Source organism: Heteronotia binoei, chromosome 11 (genome assembly GCF_032191835.1).
Source record: "Heteronotia binoei isolate CCM8104 ecotype False Entrance Well chromosome 11, APGP_CSIRO_Hbin_v1, whole genome shotgun sequence".
Taxonomy (NCBI): Eukaryota; Metazoa; Chordata; class Lepidosauria; order Squamata; family Gekkonidae; genus Heteronotia; species Heteronotia binoei.
The window spans coordinates 61,713,488-61,734,413 of NC_083233.1; the positions used below are offsets into that span (position 1 = coordinate 61,713,488).

The following is a 20,926-nucleotide window of genomic DNA, read 5'->3' on the forward strand; positions in this document are numbered from 1 at the left end:
AAATGCTGAGGCATCAAACTTTCTGCCTGCCAAGCAGATGCTGTACTCCAAAGCCACAGTCCTTCTACCAGTATTCAGGACCAAAATGGGAAATAGGGCCATGATTCAGTAGGAGAGTATCCGCTTTGCGTGTAGGAGGTCCCAGGTTCCATCCCCGGCATCTGCAGTTTCAAAGATCAGGGTGCTGATGATATGAAAGTCCTCTGCCCAAAGGCCCAGGGGGGGGGGGGGGCTACTGCTGCTAGTCAGAGCAGACAATACTGATCTGGTTAGACCAAGAGAGTAAGGCAGCTTCCTGTGGGTTTACTGCTTTGATATGTTTCTGCTTTCATGTTTTGTTGGGAACATTTACATCTCCCTCGTTGATCGTAGACAGCCTGCAAGGACACCCGTATGCTGGCTGGGACGGCTGTGAGCATGCTGGTCAACACAGCACCTGAGCCCCAAAGAGGAGCAGCAGCAGTGCTGGGACTCTACCACCTGCCAAATGCAGGTGAGTGCTGCATTGTCCAGAAAAAGGAAACTAAAATGGACTGCCACGGTGCCTGGATTGTCACGCCCTGACGTGCTAGCTTGTTTTGGCGGGGATTCACGTGACCTTCAATATTGTATGGTTGAGAGCATGGTCTGTCTGAAAATGCAACCAAAGCTGAACCAAATGTGAAGAATTTTTTTTTTTTGTTCCCAGCCAAAGGCCATTTTGGGACACTCAGTTTGCCTTCATGCACTTGGAATCCTGATGGGCTGGAGCGGCTGGTGCTGTTACGGGGCTTATTGGCCTGCTGCAGGAAGAAGATCCTGAGCTGTTCCTTGGATAGGACTCAGCCACAGGTAGAGGATGTCTGGAGTGTTACAACAACTTACGAGGCTATAGCTGATAGAAAACTGGAGTGGCCCATGCCAGTCATAAAAGCAGCACAACAGGGCATCCGACAGGCAAGGGAGGTATGCAGAAAAAATATGACTTTGTATTGGCTAAAAAGAAAAATCATCCCACCCCCAAACAGGACTGATGAGAACTCAATATGCCTCAATGACCACAGAATGTTGAGAAGATTATGAAGGGAAAGGGAAGGAGATTGTCCTGCTCAGACTTTCAAGAGCTTATAAAATCCTCGAGGGCGAGATTGGGGTGGAATGGGAATAAGAGGTCCAAATTGTTCTCCCTTCTTCTGACAGACAACCTCCCCCCCTCCCCGCCCCATGTGCATTGTTCTGTTCCAGGTTTCTTGTAACCAGAAGGAAAAAGGGGGGGGGGGAGCTAGTTAATAGCACCCAATGTGGAGATGGACAGGCCAGGGAGAGAAATCTCCCACCCAGTAATTAGCTCCATTGTCACGTGACTCTTGCCATTAGGAAGTTCTCCCTAATATTCATCTAAAATCTACCCACTCATAACTTAGTAAGCCCACTAGATCTAATTTCGCCATGTAGAGCATCAGAGACCAAGTCCTTGATCTCTTCTAAATGGAAGATACTTAAGGTACCTTAAGGCACTTAAAGAATGTGATCAAGTCTCCCTTCAGTTGTCTTGTCTCCGATCTAAGCAAGCCCATTTCCTTCAATATTTTCTCATTGTGCTTGGTTTCTGTGCCCCACCACCTTCATTGCCTTCCTTCGACCCTGTTACACCGTGTCTACATCTTGAAATGCAATTCCCAGAATTTATTTTGCATTTTTTTGTATATTTGTGTGTGTGCGTGCATGCACACACCTGGAAGTCATGTTGACCTCTGTTGACTGACCCCTACCGGGGGTCTGGAGAATATTCAGAGGGGTGGCTGAATAGAGCCTGCCCCTGTCTTCCTGACTGGGTATTCCAAGGAAGTCTCCCATCCAAATACTGGCCAAGGCCGACCCTGCTTAGCTTCTGAGATCTGACAAGATCAGACTTGCCTGTGTTATCCAGGTCAGGGCCAGTTCCCAGAATATGACATGGTGTTCCAGATGTGGTCTGGCTAGGGCAAAGTGGAGCAGAATCCTTGGGTCCTGATCTTCTGTTCATGTGTCCTAAAAATCACTTTTGCCTCTTTGGCAGCCTCATTATGCTGCTGACTTGTATTCAGCTTTTTATTTATTTAATTTCTCTCCCGCCCTCCCCACAAGCAGGCTCAGGGCAAGTTACAACATGAGAAATTATAACAATAACCACATAAAAATTTGCAGTGGACAGTAGTCCAGAGAATCCCTTTCTTACGTTTGGCTTCCAAACCCAGGTATTCCTCCCCCTCCCAGTAGTGTACCTTGGCATGTGATCCCGCAAGTCCCAGCTCTGTGATTCTCTCGGGTCAACTCTGCATCTCTGCTTTCTGTCCTTTCCTTCCCCTCTGCTTCCAGCTGAACTGTCGGGCCGAGGATGTCACGTGTATTCCTTATAGGTGTGACTGCTTACTAACAACAGCTTCACTTTCTCTCCTCAACTTCTCTGCAGACTTGTCTGTTGCTGGATGTGCTGTTTCCAGCTATTTTAATCCTGATGGAAGAGCAGAAAGACTGTCTTTACTACTGTTTCCAAGGTAGGCCAAACTCTGGCACTGGAAGAAACAGAAAAGAGAATTAATTTTTACTTACCAAATTATATTTTGAATCCCCCCTTCCTCGTAAGGAGCTCAGGTGGGCTAGACAATCCTCCCTTCCTCCATTTTGTTCCCCCAAGAGCCCTGTGAGGCCAGTTAGGCTGAGAGAGAAGGACTGGTCCGAGGACACCCAGTAAAATTCATGGCAAGTAGTGATCTGAACCTGGGCTCTTTGCATCCCCCCCCATTTCTCATACATAGCTCACTGTTCTTCCAAGGAGCTCAGGACCATTTAAATGCACCTCCGCCATTTTATTCGCAACAACCCTGTGAGGTAGGTTAGGCCGGGAGAAAATGAGACTGGACTAAGGTCACACGTCCAGCTTTTTTAAGAAGAAGAAGACCACTGCAGATTTATACCCTGCCCTTCTCTCTGAATCAGAGACTCAGTGCGGCTTACAATTTCCTATATCTTCTCCCCCCCCCCCCACAACAGACACCCTGTGAGGTGGGTGGGGCTGAGAGGGCTCTCACAGCAGCTGCCCTTTCAAGGACCTCCTACAAGAGCTATGGTTAACCCAAAGCCATTCCAGCAGATGCATATGGAGGAGTGGGGAATTAAACCCAGTTCTCCCAGATAAGAATTTGCACACCTATCCACTAGACCAAACTGGCTCTCATCTAAATTTTCCTCATCTAAATTTAGGGGATTCTAAACTCAGTGCCTTGGAGAGCTCCCAGGGCCCCCAAAAGCACATGAAGGAGATGGCTAGATTAAAAGCACCTTTTTGACATGTTGGTGGATCATCATCCGGATGTCATCTTGTGGGTTTTGGCACTTCTGCTGATCCTTCTTTTACAAAAACTCTGTAATCTCATCTGCAGTCTTTTCCCTGTGGCTTCAGCGTGTCCGAGAGAGTCTGGATGAAATTTGGAAAGTGAAGGAGAATCGTGTGTTGGCAGAGAACTCCAGGCTGCTCCAGGAACTGACTCAGTTCCTCTGGAACAATGCCGAGAGCCCGGTAACGTACAGTGTTGAGTGATACAGTTCCTTTTACTCAGGACATCGACAGAGGTATTATTGTGTAAGCAATAAAGCAGGTCTGGAAGTGTGTGCCCCATGTTGTGCTTAAAGAAACAATGTTCTTACTGGGATCTAATTTTGGGGGGGGGAGGGGGAGAACACCTCTGCAACTTTACAGCAGAAGCAGGTTCTGCACAGCACAGATTGGCTGGTGACAGGGTTGTCACAAACCCATTTATTTTCTTAATCCCCAGAGCAAAGTAGAAATGTAAAGTTATCTGTGTTTTCTGTATTTAATTTTTACCTTTTCATCCCAATGTTCAGGTGGAGGGAGTGTCAGATTTCGTACACACCTCCTTTCAACATCTTCTGGAGATCTACAATCTAGAGTGTGACCATTTTGAGGACACAGAGAGACCCCTCTATGGACAGTTTCTCCAGAAAATCATCCTCATGCCCTGGCAGGCCAGAGCCCAATATCTTCCTCTTTGTGCAATTCTCCCTTACCTAGGTCCTGAAACAGTAAGTGAATTTTGTGTGTGTATACATATATCCATGTGTTAGAGATGGGGAAGTCTGAACCCAGTATAAATAGCTAGAAACAAATCACATAGAGATTTGAAAGCATTTTTTAAAACTCAGTTTGCTGTCATGGCTTCCACTTTAATTGGATTCTGGGACTTGTAGTTTTTCCCCAGGGTGCTGAAAAGTATATATGTCTACCTTCCTTACAGAGCAACAGTTCCTAGTTTCTCTAAGCTATGATGGTTACCTATTTCAGGGTGGCAGTGCATGTCCTCCCAGCTTTTTAAAAGTTGAGAATAGGAATGTACTTTTTTAAAGCGAGGGTGCCTTTTGCACAGGGTACATTCACCACCGCTAAAGTTAATGGTCTTTGTTATGGATGGCACACCCAATGATTTGGAAGCCTTTGAGTGATACACTTAAAGTAACCCTCCATTCAGAAGCTGAGTTCTAGTAGCTTTAAGTGACATCTAACCATTTCAAAACAGCTAATAGAACCTGGAGATCCTCAAAGGACTGAGAGTGGAAGGAAAAGAGAAATGACAATCTCAAGTCTTTCCCTTCCAGGATTATATAAGGCTTGACCTGTATAATTTGCTCTCCCTCTTGATATTATCTCCTGTGTAATAGACCCCCAGCTGCTCTCAGTAGTCTGTGCCTCGTGGATCCTGCTCTGTGTGGGGAAGAGGTTCTTGTTTTTCTTCTGTTAAATTTAAACCGAATGTTTGGCTGCATACCAGCGGAATCCCCCAAGTACATAGAAGTCTTTTCTGGCCTGTGATTGGCCTGGTTTTGCTGCTTTCATTCTTAGCGTCAGCTCTCCACTCTCCTGTTAGGTGTATTAATGTTCACTCTCTTATCCCCCCTCTGCTTATTCAGAAGTACATTCTGAAGTGTCCTGGGTCTTTTCCTTAAGGTTCTGAATACCTACAAGGATCTGCCCCAGCACCTCCTGAACTGTCTTTCGACCAATCATCTGTGTCCCACTGCCTCAGATTTGTATAAAACCATCCTGCAGCAGCAGCGCAAAGTCTGGACGGAGGAGCAGGAAGACATCTCGGAGGAGGAGCTCGCTCACAAGTGGGCCCTTCACTGGCTGCCGACCCTCTCCAAGGCCATGACCTCTTCCAGCTCCATCCTTCTGAGTAATGCCTCCAATTACCTCCTTGTGTGGACCTTACGGCTCTTCCCTGCCTCTTATGCCTTGCTGGCTGAAGGCTTTAAAGGTGGAGATTCAGCCCAGCTTCAGGCCTGGGTCACCTTGTTGAATGTGCAAAAGACTGTCACAGGGGTCTTGCCTGCAGGCCAGGAGACCTTGGAGAGACTCTCCTCCTGCCTCTTCACAAAAGAGGACAACGTTCGCCTGGCAGCTTTGAGCCTTCTGTGTGCCAGTCCCAGAACCAATCAAGCCTTGTCCGAGACGGAGATCCGGCTACTGAAGGAATTCTTGCCCCTCAACTTGAATTGTAACTCCTCCTCTTTCCGCCAGTTCCTTCAGGCCACAGTTAAAAAGGCTCTGGTGAGGCTGAGGGACAGCTCGTTAGCTGCACTCCGGAGGCACATGAAAAACAAGGAGTGCTCAGCTGAAGAGGATCCCCAGAGGCCCCTGGTTCAAGCAGTGGGTGAGTCAACAGAGAGGGGTCTTCTCCCTGCTCTTTTATTAATCGCCCATTGAAAACAGCAGATCAAAACAGATAAAAGTTTACCTCACAGAAGAAACAGCGATGATAAATGTTCTCCAGATTTCCCTTGTAAGATGTTCTTCAGCTCTTTGTGCCTGTGAGGTCCATGCATGGGAAAGTGTCTGTATGATGCTTCACGCAGATGGCTTCAGGACTTTTGCTGAAAGTGTGGGAAGGGAGCTTTTTCTTCCATTGGGATCAATTTGTGGATTGTGGATTCTTCTCTGCCAGCAGGGAATTGCTGGAATCTGAGGTGTACATCGCATCTCTTTGCCACTGGCAGATCTTCAAAGATAGTGGCTTCAAACTATTGTCCATATTCAAAATGGTGCAGGCAGGAATGATGCCAGATTGCGTGTACATGCATACACAGAGACAGTTTTTCCTGTAGCTCTCTTCTTCCTAATTTTCTTTTTTCCTGTTCCACTCTCAGGCCTCAATTGTTAGCTTTGCTGCTTATTTCTGTTTTCCCTGCACTTTCTTTTGCTCAGGTTTCTCCTCTGTTACATCTTTTCATCAACTTTTGTTATCCATCATTGGATCTACTTAAAGTTACCTTTTCAGTTTAAATCTCTTCATCTTGGGGAGCCTATTTCTTTTCTTGTTTTTCCTCTTTATTTAACATTATTTTTGCTCTACTGATATTTTCTTTTGGCTACCTTTGTTCCCAGCCTTCCCCCCCCCCCTCTTTTTTTTTTGCTACGTCCTCTTTTCTTTTCTGGAATTCCCTGTCTCCTGACACTCCGTCTCTCTGTGTAACCATTTACACAGAGTCCAGAAATGTATCTCCTCATCTAAACCTTTCACCTCCAACCTCTGCTTCCCCTTTCCTCCAGGCCTTTCTTTTAAGCTTCAGGTCATGTTTGTTCTTTTTCATATAGTTGTCATACGACAGCTAGATCTGAAGTAATAATCAGGGCTTTTTTGTAGCAGGAACTCCTTTGCATATTAGGCCACACCCCCTGATGTAGCCAATCCTCCAAGAGCTTACAGGGCTCTTAGTACAGGGCCTACTGTAAGATCCATGAGGATTGGCTCCATTAGGTGGGCGTGGCCTAATATGCAAAGATGTTCCTGCTACAAAATAGGCCTGGAAATAATAATGAGTAATACTGTTGCTGCTGCTTCTGTCCCCTACTGGTGTGCTTCTGGGGAACAACAGCTGCCTGGCTTTTAAAATTCACAGCTGATCCTGTGCCTGTAAAGAGGCAGTGTTCTCAATGTACCTGTCATCCAATACTTTGTTTCCCTTCCGTTCCACCTTGTTATTTCCCATCTCTTTTGCTTGCCCTGCTGACCAGCCTCATCCCTTGAGCAGATTTTGTGGAGTGGCTGCTGCAGCTTTGTGCTTCCTCTCTGACATCGGGGTCCAACTACCAGAGGCGGAAATCAGCCCTCCTCCTCCTGGCTGCCATCCTGGAAACCTGCACGGACAGCTGGAGCCCTGAACGGAAGAAGGGGCAGCCTCCTCGTGAGTTGCTTTACGATCTCCCCTTGCAAGCGCACACCTGGGAATGGGCATACATGGACTGTTCAGGCAGCCATCGATGGTGCAGTCATCCTTGGGAGTCTGGCTGGCGACTGCAGAATGAATCTCTTTCCTTGCCCACCCTTTCTCTGTGAAGTCAGCAAAATACGGAAGTGTAGTTCTTCTCCCAGCCTTGAGATCCCTTTTAGTGGAGACAACAGGGATTGAACCTGGGACCTTCTGCATGTAAAGCAGACGCTCTACCACTAAGTCACAGCCCCTCCTTGAAAAGTATGAATATATAAATTAGTTTTATACCAAATCTGTAACCACACTGGTCCATCTGCCTATCTCAGCATTGTCTCCAAGAGTCTCTCCTGCGCAGGAAATTGAGCTTGAGGCTCTGTAGATTTTTTTTTTTTAAGGACATATTTAGAAACTGAGTGGGGGCCGTCTGTCAGATTTCATCATGGCTGTCCCCTTGGAGTTTAGGGAAGGATATATGCTTCTCTCCTCCTCCCAGTCATGCTAACAACAACCCCACAAGGTAGTTTCAGAGGGTTGCCATGTTGGTCTGCAGGAGATGAGCTGGATTCGAGTCCAGAAGCCAACAAGATTTTTTTGGAGGGGTGGGAGGAGGGTTATAAGCTTTCAAGAGTTAAAGCTGATGAAGGGATCTTTCTGGAACTGATTCAACTCCTCCCGCAAGGTAGGTTAGTTTGAGGAAGAATAGCTGACCCACTGAGTTTTGTGGATCAGTGGGGATTAGAACCCAGGGCTCTTGGGCAACTAAGCTTCCTCGTTTCTTCTTTCCTACATAGTAGCCTAACAAATATCCCTTGAGGTTGGTTAGTTTAGGAAAGAATGACTGCACCTATTGAGCCTTATGGCTGAATGGGGATTTGAACACAGGTCTCTCCCAGTCAAAATCTGATACAGCTTTCTTAATTTTGGGTCAGAACCAACTAGAGCAGTATTTTCTATTCTGGCTTTCAGCAACACTCCATTATGTGAACTGCCATTCTGTGTCGCTTCAGGTAACATGGCTGCACTGCTGAGCTGGACCAGGAGCAAAGGCTGCTGGGATTTTTTCTCCAGAAGCAATATGCTGGTGCTGCTTAGCTGCTTGCAGGACAGCACAAATGAGGTAGGTGGTCCATGACTCCATTTCGACTCCTTCATGTAACTGCAAATAGTGCCTACCTAGAGTTACAGAAGTATCCTGTGTACAGCTGAGCTGTGTAGGGTAATCGCTTTGATGGGCTACAAAAAGGGGCTTCCAGTGTTTGTCAATAGGCATAGGTACAAACAGACAATGTATTTTCCATCTTCCTGGTAGCAGTAAATGGAAGCAAAGCGCAGGTAGGAAAATACATCTGCTTCCTGAGTAATAAGCAGATGTCTGTAACTCTGTTTTCCCTCCCCACAACCATCCAGAGCGAGGGCAATGTGACACAGGAACCCTTACTCTGAACTGGCTTTGTTTGCATTCAGGCACAATGGGATTGATTCATTATTTAAAGCTGTGATATTAGTGCAATAATGACATGATCCCTGATTGACAGGCATCTTGTTGTAAGGAAGAAGAAACCCAGTAGAAGAAAAGAATGACAAATGTCATTGAAACAACCCTTGTTTATTCACTGCCACTTTAGGGTCTCCAGTCGTAGTCTTATTCCTTTGCTGCTCCTCTTGCCAGTGTTACTTTTAATTTTAAAGAAATGCAAAAATATTGGCTGCTAACAGATAACAAACTATACGGTGAGCTTCAGTTCAATTAAGTGCTATATAATTAATACTAATGCACTTTCAGTGAAGCCCTAGTGAATAAACTGCTCATTATTTCAGAGAAGAGAACCCATTTTTCTTCCTGTAGCCAAAACACCACTTCCTTAATGCACATGTTTGAAATTCTGGGGACAACAAGTGAGTCTTCCAGTAATGTGGTGCTGACGTGGTTACACACGCAAGAGAGTGTTCTTTGCTTCTCATTTAGCTGCTCTCTCTCACTTCGCTGCAGATCCGTGAACTGGCATCCGAGCTCCTCGTGAATTACTTCCCAGCAGCCTTCCCAGAGTCTATTGTCGTGGCTGCTTTTGAGCGGGCGAAGGAAGCCTTGAGCAGCCCCAGAGTCCCGGAGGCTGAAGCTGGAGCCATGCTGATGAAAACCATCCTTCAGAAGTAGAGTCTGGCGTCTTAGTTGCTTGTGCCTCTTTGTGGACACTTGGGATAGAACCGGAGCAGCCGATACCAGTGTGCTTCAACACATTCCATTTTAATTTCCCTTACGTTGGCTGGGCAATGCCCTTTGCATGTTTCCCCAGCATCTGTGGTTGTTTTTCTCTTAGACAGAAGGCTCAGTTCAATTTAAGTATGATCTTACCCATATGCTCCTGCATCCACCAACAGCTGGGGAGAAACCGTGGCTCAGTGGTAGCTCTCTTACCTTATAGGCAAAAGATTACACTTTCAGTCCCTGATATCTCCCAGTGTGCTGTATCTCAGGTCCCCAGCACTAGGGGGGGTGTTCAACAGGAGCCCACAGGAGCACAGCTCCTAAACCTTTCTGAGGGTTCCCCCTCCTCCTCACCACCTACCTTGTTCATTGAGTAGTAGGTGCAGCTGCATAACAATCCCTGGATTAGGAGAGCAGAAGCCAGCCAGCCACCAGGGGCTTTGCCATGCCCCCAGCTGCCCTCATTAACCCCTGGAGAAACTTGCACCACTCTTTCTCCACTTCTTATGTAATTTTGGGCAGCAGGCAGTTTCCTGGCCTTTTGACTGTGGAGGAGGGTGGCCAAGGAGAGTCCCAGGTAAGCGAGGCCTGCTTGGGCTGGCTGGATTTCTAGCCAGCCCAAGCAGGCTTCACTCAGCCAGGGCTCTTCTTTCTTGCGTTGGGTTGCTTTTGGCTGGTTGGGGGGGGGGTGACATATGCTAATGTTATGCTAATGAGCTCCACCACCTATTTTTCTTCAAAACAACCCCTGGTGCTCAGTATTTTTTCAGCCAGATATCAGTCAGGGTACTTATCTGACTATCCAAGACAGCTGAGCCTGAAAATATTCTGCCAGATACCCACCATTAAAGGGTGTTTGCATTCCCTTTAAACACCTTCTAGGTGAAGCCAGCCTGCGGTCCCTTTAAATGCCTTTTCTCCCCTCAATTTCAGACAATGGAGGATGGGACACCTTATTCTGAGGCCCAAAGAATTGGACCCCTTGGTCCATTTGAAACTTGGGGGGGGGGGGCAGCTATGCTGCACATTTGGTGTCTCTACCTCAGAAAATACTACCCCCCCCCGAGCCCCTGATACTCCCAAATTGATTCTCTATTATACCCTATGGAGAACATTGACTAGAATGGTTCCTATGGGGTATAATGGAGTCCCCCCAAAAATTGGCAATCCTGAATATTTACCAAATCAGAATACTATACTGGTATTGAGATTTAGGAATATCCGGAAATACCAATTTTTTGTTTGGGGGGAAGGGTTTCAATATACACAAACCTGAAAAATACCTTTCTTCTTGTTTTTGGTGTTTGGTTTTTTGCACACCCCTGCCAGCATTAGGAAATACCTTTCTTTGCTTGGGATCTGGGAGAGCTACTGCTGTTGTTAACCAGAACTACTGATGATATGACTTGCTAGAAAGCAGTTTCATATATGCATTTAGGTCCAAAGAAGGACAGAAGGGCAGATCCTTTTTTTTTTTAGGAAAAAGAGCTTGCACAAAAAGTGAATGAATCTTCTCCAGTGAGTGAGAGAACAGGATACAACGGGACAGCTTCTAGTGATTCCATATTCCCAGGTGTGATGAGAGATACATAAGAAGCATCCACATCTGGTGGCATTTTTACCTCCTCTGCATTTTCTCTGCTCTCAGTTCTTGCCCAGAATAGCCTGTGGTTGTGTGTGAGCATGTAGGGGGTTAGGTGATCTTGGCTCACATTCCCATTAGCATTGCTGTAACTAATTTTGTCCCACCAGATCAGACAGCTGTACCTTGAGACGCATTTTGGCAAAGGCTGAGCAAGAATGGACTGGAGAATGTCGATGCCTGAGCTTCGCCGAGTATCTCCTTGGTGTGTTGCATAACCATCTTTCCAGCGCTCGCTGTGACTTGTTACAAGCAGCTCATTCAGCACCAATACATGGTGAGCACCTTAAGGGTCTTGCACTTCCTGTTCTGGGCAAGAATCTCTCTGACAACCCTGGGAATGCAGCCGGTTGGTGATTGGAGGTTTTGACTGGGACAATGAGCCTGGGTCTCCATGGGCAACAACAGTGGGACCCGACATGGTGCCCATGGGTGTCACAGCACCTGACAATACTTTTCCTGGCATTAAAAAGTGGACAAGGCTAAGTGGGACTTGTGCCCAGTGGGGCTTCTGATTGGATGCACAGATGAAAAGGAATCCTGTCAAGCAGAGCTTCTGCCTTAAATGTGAAAGAGTTACCAGAAGAGTTATTCATAGCCGTGCTTTCTAACATTTGTACCTGACTCTGTCTCCTAGAGCAGCCATTTTGTGGCAGCCATTTTGTGCCTCCCACCCTGTGTCAGAATTCCAGAGGTACCTGCAGCCTTAAATGCTTGGGGACCCTTGGCCCTTAGGATAGAAACTGTTCCAACTTCTCCCCTGCAATGTGGAGAAAGAGTTTCCTTTTCTTTCCATCCTGCTTAAAGCAGAGGAATGGAGAAGGAGAGGAATAGGGAGTTTCTTTCCCTTTCCCACTAAGCTTTTATACAAGTTGATAGCTTCAGATAATGGCTTGTATCTTCTGCAAAAGTCCATTGTGAGGGCAAAGGGTGTGCAATAGAGGAAGGAGGAGCAATTGCTGCTGTTGTGTAGATTTGTGGGTCCTCGGCTGAGGCCTTACATGCATTAATGTCTGTGCACAGAGGTTCATTGTATGTGATCCGTCTGCTGGGGGGAGAAAAAATTGGTGGGGAATTCACTTTGACTCCTCTGTGCTTGGTTAGGGAGAGTGCACTAGCTTGAGACTTATTCCTGTATCCTACTGGGTGTAGCCTAAACCCGTTCAAAAGATGAAGGCTGTGATTCTTTTTTTTTAATATAAAAACAAGTTTATTTCAATTAACAGATTAACAATCAGAATCACAGTCAAAAAAATAATAATCAAAATTATGATCCAGCTGGCCACTAATAAACATCCAAATGAACAAGTACAAGCAGTGCAAAATCAAATTAAAAACAAATTAATGCTAGACCAGTATATTATGTGCAGTTGAACCAAAATTCCAGAAAAGGGGATCACTTTGCTGAAATAGTTGACCTTCGATGTGGAGGATGCCTCCCTTCTAAATTATGTGTAATTTTGTCCAAAACAAAATACTCCCAGTATTTGCTTAACCAGGCTGCGATTCTTAATAGCAACTGCTGCTTTCCATCTCAACATTTACGCAGAGGACATACATCCCTTGCCTGTAGAATACAAGCTCACTTCTGTGGTTTTGGGTGGCCCCAGTTGTTCAAAGATGGTGTACAGAGAGAAGAGCTGCCCTCCCCAAGGCTGAATGCTAACTGGAGTATTCTGTCTGTGCAGGAGTAGTTTTGGCTCTCAGGCAATGTCTGCTGGAGGTACCGGAGGTGGCCGCCTCAATGTCAAAAGCGCTGCTTGTACAACACTGGCAGGTTTTTCTTAACCACTTGGTGGAGAGCCTGAGAGATGCTGTCCACTTGCTTCTGGGGACGCTGCAGGGCAGACAGACATCCAGCTGTGGCCAGGAAGGTAAGATCAGACCAGGCTCCAAGGATCAACTTACTCAGGTCTTTTCCACATGCTCAGCTTTTCCACATGCTCCTGATTTTTTGTACAGTCCATCCATGAACACTGGAATGGGTTTGGGCATGGTCCTTCCACACTTCAGCCTTCCCTCTGCATTTTTACGGTTGTGGAGTGAGTGTATTTTCTTCCACATATGCTTTAAATAATTTCTCAGGGAGGGTGCTGTCATCATGGGTGACATCCCCCTCCCTTTTATTTTTTGTGCATGCTTATATCAATATAGCAGTAGCATGGCTTCGCTTTTTAAAAGCTGGCACTAAAATATTGATGTATCCTTATACCATTGTAATGAAAGATCCTCTGAATTCCCAGTTTTCATTAGAAAAAAGTAAGTCTCAGTCCTCTCATGTTGCAGATATAGAAGGAAAAAAGGCACCTCTCCACTAGAGAAGGGGCTAGCGCCTTTTTAATTTTTTAGTGAAAGCTGGGAATTCAGAGAGCCTGCTTTAACTATCATGAGAACGTTATATTGATATATCAATATTTTGAGTGCCGTTAACAATATTAAAAAGCAGCCACGTCTTCAGAGTGGGGGAAGGGGTTTTGACCAAGACAGTCCAATAACTGAAAAGTGAGCTGGAGGTGGGTGGGAATGGGAGAAAATGGACACAAGCCCTATACACCAGGAAAAAAACTGTCTCAAAATCAGCTTCCAGGGTAAAAGTGGTCAAAAAAAAAGAAAGGAGAAAACCGGGGGTGGGGTGTGTGCAAAGAAGCAAAGCCTAAAGGCACAAAAATGTGTGTGGAAATTGGGATAAGCTGAAGCAGTATGGGGCCAGAATCAACAACAAAAAATGCTTCCACTTGCTGTCATCTTTATGTGCATTTGTTCCCTTTTGCTTTAATTTCTCACAGGTCTTCAGTGCTTAAACTGCAGTCCTAAGCCAGGTAATGCTCTCCTAGGCCCACTGGTCTCAGTGAACATAGAAGAGGATTACTCTGCTTAGGATGGCACTGTCAGTCAGCCCATCGATTCAGCCACTCGTGATTGGGTTGGTTTAATTCATGGTGTCTTTTAAAGTAGGCAGCAAGCTTTGGAAAATAATTATTTTGAAGGTCAGAAGGCTTCTTCTGAGATAGGGCATGCATAATGAATCAACAAGGCAGAATTCACAGATTTTCTTTTCCTTAAAAAATTTGATTTAAACAGTTCTAAAGAAAATATTCTTTTTAGTTGGTGCACACATGAGATGCCATTAGGAACATTTCAGAAGCACAGGAAGGAATGAGATTTTTAAAAATCTGCCCAGTTAATTGGGGAGGGGGAGGGGACAGAATCCTTACCATTGCAGGAGACAAGTTATTTATTGCATGGCGTTGCTCGTGAGCAATGGTTGCAGGAATTAGCTGGCAGCGCTTCCTTCTGCAGCAAGTTCAGAAAGCTATTTTGCATCCCCCTGACAGAGAGCTAATTGCTCAGAGTGCATTGGAAGAAATAATTTGCTTCCCACACCAATTGGATTCTCTTTCTCTCTTGGCTTAGTTAATCTGGGACACATTGTGGAGCAGTTTAAAAATTTAAAAGACCTATCAAGCTAATGGATTAACTAAAACACAGCTGCCCTTAGGCAGCTACCTAAAAAAAGGTACCCTTTTGATGCATGGACCTCCATCGAAGCCCCACCCTGCCCTGATCTGTATGTGCAGCAGGGTGTAGTGCAGGGGTGGCCAAACTGTGGCTCTTTCACACACATTGTATGGCTATCGAAGCCCCCACTGCCGCATCGGCAGGCTTGGAGAAGGCATTTGTCTCTTTAAATCACTTCTCCAAGCCAAGCCAGCCGGTGGCTTGAAGAATGCATTTAAAGTTAAAGTTGCTTACTTTCCACCTCTCCCTCCCCCTTCTCCATCTATTAGCCTCCCTCCCTCCTTTCTCGCGGCTCTCAAACATCTGATGTTTATTTTATGTGGCTCTCATGTTAAGCAGGTTTGGCCACCCCGGTGTAGTGGTTAGAGTGGAAGACCCAGGCTCGAATCCTCATTCTGCCATGGAAGCTCACAGGGTGACCATGGGCCAGTCACACACTCTCAGCCTTACGTACCTCACAGGGTTGTTGTGAAGATAAAATGGAGGACAGAAGACTGATGTCAGCTGCTTTGGGTCCCTGCTGGAGAGAAAGAGAAAGACAGGATATAAATCAAGTAGATGCGTTTTGTAACTTAGGTCTCTGACTCCAGCTTGGTTTTTCTGCAGCTGCTGCGCCTTCATTTGCTGACATGGGGAATGCGATCGGCTCTCTCATCCGGCTCGGGAAGGGCCCGGCTCAGAAAGATGAGGATTCCATCCTGCTGTCAGAGGACCACAGTCTCATCCTGACCTGCTGCTGGGTCTCCGTGAAAGTGAGCGTTTTTCACCTAAGCCCTATTGATGATGCATGAGAAGAGTCCAATTGAATATTTTCTCCCCCTACCAGAATGGGTGCAGCAGACAGAATGCTTGCACGCTTCTATTGCTGTGGGTGCCTTTCTCAGACATGCTGTAGAACAGAGGAGACCAGCTGGGGTTTTGTCAGGTAGAAAGTCATTCATAGGGGATTTCACTTTCACTGGCTATTCATGCCAGCCAATGAGAGACCTCATAGAATGACATAAAAAGTAAGAATAGCCATGCTGGATCTGAATGGATGGGGAAGGTGGGCTGCGGGTCCACCTTGCCCAGCATTCTGTTTCACACTGGGGCTGATTCTAAGCAAAGTTGTTCCCTTCTAAATCCACTGAACTCAATGGGTGTGTTTAGGATTGCCCTGTAAATATTTGCTTCGTTTAGCTGCTTCTTGGCTCTCTTCTGTCTCCCAATAAGCTGAACACCCTCCCTCTCTGGCCATTTTAACAGACAGGCGGCCATAGGGGACACTGCTAGTTAAGAAATTGTATTAACTGTGAATCCATGCATTCCACGAAACCACAAGCTACTACTGTGATTAACAGCTCAGCCGTAAGACCAGTTTTGAAATGGCATTTCATTGCTATGTGAACCTGCCTTATAGTGAGTCTATCAAGGTCAGTATCATCTACTCTGACTGGCAGCAGCTCTCTGGAGTCTCAGGTGGAGGTCATTTGGATCACCTGTTACCTGGTTTTTTTTAACAGGCTATGCCAGGGAGTGAACCAGAGGTCTTCTTAATGTGAACCAGATATTCCATCACTGAGCCATGGTCCCTTGCCCAAATCTGGAGGGTGTTGGACAATCTGTGTTCAGATGTCACTTGGGTAGAATCAAACCACAGTTTGTTGTGATGTCTGAATGGAGGCAAAGAGACAAAAGAAAATGTAATCTTTTTCACAAAATAATTTATAGCTTTGTATCTGTCTGTCTCAGGCCCTAAGCCTTGTGATTATTCTTCGAAATAGAACTGGAATTTATCATAACGCTCAGAAACGGGGATCGGTATTAGGAAGTGCCTTACAGATTAACCCTGCAGTGTAAATTTTGAGGGTAATGTAACATTAGGCCCAGCTCCGAGCTGAAAGCAGCTGCATTTTACATTAGACTTTTCTCTCATAGGAAATTGGATTGCTCTTGGGAGGCCTGGCAGAGAAAATTTTGCCTCTTGCACCACCTGTGGGATCAGGACCTCTCCTGCCACTTCCAGCGGTAAAGATGGCCTCTGAGGTGTTCCAGGAGATCTTACTGAAGTGCCGACACTGGGTAAGACCAAACTGTTACTGGTTAAGAGTTTATATCAGACAACCCTTGGACCTCCTCAACTGAGGTTCAGCTCTGGCAAAAGCATGGAGCTGTCTCTTTGGCTGATGCTAAGACCTGCCATACACCTGAGTTCAGATATTCCATAGAGCAGTTAACATCTTCAGGTCAAACTATTAATATTTTTTTATTTGGGGAAACTCTATACAACACTCTCAGAATCCCAGCAGTGGTAGTTTATGAGGCATGGAAATATTCTGCCAGAAGCTGGAGGTGGAAAGTATATATTGACTGGTGTTCATGCTGTCACGAACACAGTCCTAGATATCTCAATCCATGGGGAAGTTTTGCAGATTGAAGGATGAACTTCTATGTGGATAAATGCATCTATGTCATTATCTACTGTGGTGTGAGCAACCTGATTCACTGGCAATGCTCACGGATCCCAATATTACCCTAGGGAGCTGTGGAGGGCTGCAGTCTGGGATTCACCAAGTTCTGTGCCACGTTGCTGAGCCACCCTGACCCAGAGCTTCAAGATGTGCCAAAGGCAATACTGACACAGGTAAGATCTTGACGGTTGGTAAATATGCAGTCTTCTATTGAAGTCACATTTTAAGAACAGAAGAGATGGCTTGAAAATGTCATCAGTACATTTAAATGCAAACATAACTTATTCTGTCATGAGTGCTCGGGGGTGGTGGGGTGGAATTCTCTACATTCCCAGCATGTTAGAGTTTGAATCAAGAAAAATCAGGAGCTGGAAAGGCCACGTTAGTTAGTGCTATCCTCAACACTGATCAACGGAGCAATTTTGCAGTTTTATGCAGGGGTAAAGTTCTAGCAAGAGCTCCTTTGCATATTAGGCCACACTCCCCTGCTGTAGCCAATCCTCCAGGAGCTTTAAAAAAAAAGAGCCTTGTAAGCTCTTGGAGGATTGGCTACATCAGGAGTGCGTGGCCTAATATGCAAAGGAGCTGCTGCTAGAATTCCCTGGTTTTATGTCAAGTACGTTGAGATGGTGAAAGAAGACCTTTGATGTGAATGAATGTAGATGCTGTTTTAATACATATATATGGTGAACAGTCAGCTGAAGCATAAAATCAGTAGCAAAACTGGCAATTGAGCTGACAATCAACTTACTGACAAATTGAGAAACAGAAGTCATACATAAACCTGGGAATGTATAAAACTGCTTTATACTGAATCAGACCTTTGGTCCCTCAGAATATTATTCTCTACTCCGTAGTGGGTCTTGTATCACCTACTACATGATCTTTTTAACTGGAGATGCTGGGGACTGAACCTTAGACCTCTTGCATACAAAACAGTTGCTCTAGTGCTGAGTCATGGCTATACCCCAGCCACGGCTACCTCAGTCTTAACTTTTTCATTCCGTAAGATCTGCCCACGGTATTTAACAAAGGGAAGGGCTCTCGCTCAGTGGTAGAGAATGTGCTTAGTTATGCAACACATAGTTTGCATGGATACCAGTGGTCTGATTCCATCTAGAGCAACGCAGATGCTTAGTGGTTCATCTGCTGCCAACTTGTCTTCTTGGCTTCCGTTTCTCCAGGGCTTGGTGTTGCTCAGCAGTCCCAGGAGCAGTTCTGTGACTCGCCGGGCAGCTGGTTTCCCCATGCTCTTCTTATGCATTCTGGTTGGGGAAGACTCTGCCAAGTCCCGCCCTCTGCTGGCACACTGCTGTCAGACTTTGCTAACCTTAGCTGACACACCTCTTTCCCAAGACTGGAACCAGACCCTGGACTTGCCTCAGGTAAAGAAGCAGAGCTGTTGTGGTGTTTGTTGGTTTGGTGTAGTGGTTAAGTGTGCGGACGCTTATCTGGGAGAACCGGGTTTGATTCCCCACTCCTCCGCTTGCAGCTGCTGGAATGGCCTTGGGTCAGCCATAGCTGTCATGACTACCACTGGTCTGTGCCTTAAAGTGCAGGATTTGATTCAGTACTCCGAATAAGGTCTAACTAGTCCAGAGAACAATGGGCCTATTTGCTGTTGTTCTTCTGTTAAAGCAATCCAGCATGCCATTTGCATTGTTTACATAGCAAAAAACAGAAAGAGACCAACTTTACAAAACTTCCCAACAACAATAAAAATAAAACTCCAGAAACAAAAAAGCAATATAACATGTATTGTGAATGCAGAAATTGCCAGAAATTACATAGAATTACAGCATGGTAAGAATAACACACATCATAGAATCTAGCTGACAGGCAAAGACATAAGCCAATCAATAAACCAGAAAAGATGTATATATAAACCAGTGAATCACTTCCACAGTCAGGATATGTCTCCTCATGAGCCAAAGAAGATATGTATACAATGTAGTGAATCACATCCACAGTCAAGGTATATCTTCTCTCAACAGGACCTGATGGTTATTTACGCCTGTTTCAGTACCTCTACCTTTTTCAAGAGTAGAGTTCATCTACTCTTTTTCAAGAGTAGAGTTCAAGAGTATTATAACAGTTTCAAAAATCACAATAGATACCAAAGTAGGGGAGTTCCAGACACCTCACAAACAATGCATTACATGATAGAACGTTCAAAGGGCTAGCTTCTGCAGGGTTAAGACAGCAAGCCCTCCCCCTTCTATGTCATTGACTTCTATGTAGTCCTTCTATGTAATTTCTGGACTGATCCAGAAGCAGAGCTGACACCAGTACTCTGGTTGGAGACCCAGGACTACTCCAGTGGTCCAGTTCTTCCAGATGTGTGGCTCTCCTTGGAGTTTCATCCCCAAGTGCAGACTTTTTTTTTTTTTTTTGCAGTCATTGGTTAGGACTGTAAAAAGAGAGAACCCTTGTTCGGAATTTTTATTGATTTGCTTTATTTCTAGCCCACCTTTCTTACCAAGGTTCAAGGTGGATCACATAATATAGAAAATAATTTGTCTCCTTCTGGGCTTTTCTCTTTAGGTTTCAGCAGTACATGTGCTGCAAACCCTGGTCCGTGGTTCTGGTCTTGGAACAGCCTTACGTCAGTACATTACACCCATGGTGATTCTGGTCCTCAAAGCACTTGACTCGCCTAGCTGGGGGATGAGAAACGCTGCCATCCAGCTTTTTGGTAAGTGCCTCCTTCCCATTGCCTCTGGGGCAGGGGTAGTCTCCAGACAATGGGCGCTGCTGGTTGTGTTTATTGCCCTCTGAGTGGGAGAGAACAAAAGCTCCATTTTTCCTGACTCAGTGAGTGACTGCAGATGGAGCAGCCATCTGGATTCTCTACCCATTGGAGGGAAGGGAGTGGAGCTTTAAAAAAGGAACTTGTTTAGCTTGCTGTCACTAGTGGTGTACCAAGGGCAGGGCAGGAGATACCCTCTGCCCCAAGTGCAGCTGGAGGAAGGCTCTTGAAGCCAGCGTCATGCTGCATCCCATGAAACATCTTTCCTCTTTATATTTAAAAAATGCCGTTTTGGCTGCAGCCACTAGGGGTGCAGGGAAGTCTGATAATAGTAAAAAGCACTCTAGGATCAACTAGACTTCCCTTTTTCTGAGACTGAAGCAAACTTGCTTAACAGATTGCAGCTACAGTAATTGCCAGCTTGCAGGTAATTTTCTCCAACAGTCTAGCCTCTCTCTCTCTCTCCCTTTCCTTTCATCAGCCAGATCTTACAAAGTATTAGTTAGGGTGTTACAGCAAAAAACAACCTTTCCCTTTCTTGATTTCTCTCCCTTTTCTCCACGTGTTCCTCATTCATTTATCTCCCTTCACCCATTTTTTTCCATTTCTCCCTCCACCACCACCATTATTTTCACTTTTTGGTCTCAAGACCTTCTCATTTGTATCCTCTTTGGTGACAGAATATATTTAAGAGTAGTATAGTAGCAAACCTTTGTTAATACTGTGAGCAGAAGGCACTGGGTTTGCTGGACGCTGTACAGTGCACTGGTTCTGCTGGACTTGCAAAAATCCCCCCTTCAGTTTCTACTGCAGAGATTCTCCAGTTTGACTTTAGACCTTTGGAAACTATGGAGGATGGGGCACTTTCTTTGGGGTATAGTGTTTCTTAACATCCAGTCTGGTGAAGCTTGCAATCACTATTTTGTCATGCTTTGCTAGTGCTAGTTAGTAAAAGTTAGTGCAAAGGCAGACTCCTGGCTCTTAACAGTACCTTCTGGATGTTTTGGATGGTCAGCCTTTGGGCTTCAAAATGGAGAAGAGAAGCCCACCCAAGTGCCTGCTCAGAACACAAATGGTGTGATGGAACCTTTGGGGGGGGGCTATGAAGTCATAGC

General features: G+C 45.6%; 1 protein-coding gene across 3 annotated transcripts in view; it reads left to right on the forward strand.

Moving 5' to 3' along the window:
• LOC132579265 (thyroid adenoma-associated protein homolog) overlaps positions 1 to 20,926 on the forward strand; it is a 41,456-nt gene that overhangs the window by 7,323 nt on the left and 13,207 nt on the right. For all 3 annotated transcript variants that reach the window (XM_060249516.1, XM_060249517.1, XM_060249518.1), the window contains 16 exons: positions 373 to 493; positions 689 to 831; positions 2,432 to 2,516; positions 3,402 to 3,538; positions 3,865 to 4,062; positions 4,982 to 5,687; positions 7,066 to 7,218; positions 8,253 to 8,362; positions 9,236 to 9,396; positions 11,204 to 11,370; positions 12,782 to 12,967; positions 15,219 to 15,364; positions 16,530 to 16,673; positions 17,131 to 17,235; positions 18,247 to 18,447; positions 19,607 to 19,757. In XM_060249516.1, the coding sequence (XP_060105499.1) occupies positions 373 to 493; positions 689 to 831; positions 2,432 to 2,516; positions 3,402 to 3,538; positions 3,865 to 4,062; positions 4,982 to 5,687; positions 7,066 to 7,218; positions 8,253 to 8,362; positions 9,236 to 9,396; positions 11,204 to 11,370; positions 12,782 to 12,967; positions 15,219 to 15,364; positions 16,530 to 16,673; positions 17,131 to 17,235; positions 18,247 to 18,447; positions 19,607 to 19,757 (2,914 nt within the window). The remainder of the gene's footprint in view (positions 1 to 372; positions 494 to 688; positions 832 to 2,431; positions 2,517 to 3,401; positions 3,539 to 3,864; positions 4,063 to 4,981; positions 5,688 to 7,065; positions 7,219 to 8,252; positions 8,363 to 9,235; positions 9,397 to 11,203; positions 11,371 to 12,781; positions 12,968 to 15,218; positions 15,365 to 16,529; positions 16,674 to 17,130; positions 17,236 to 18,246; positions 18,448 to 19,606; positions 19,758 to 20,926) is intronic.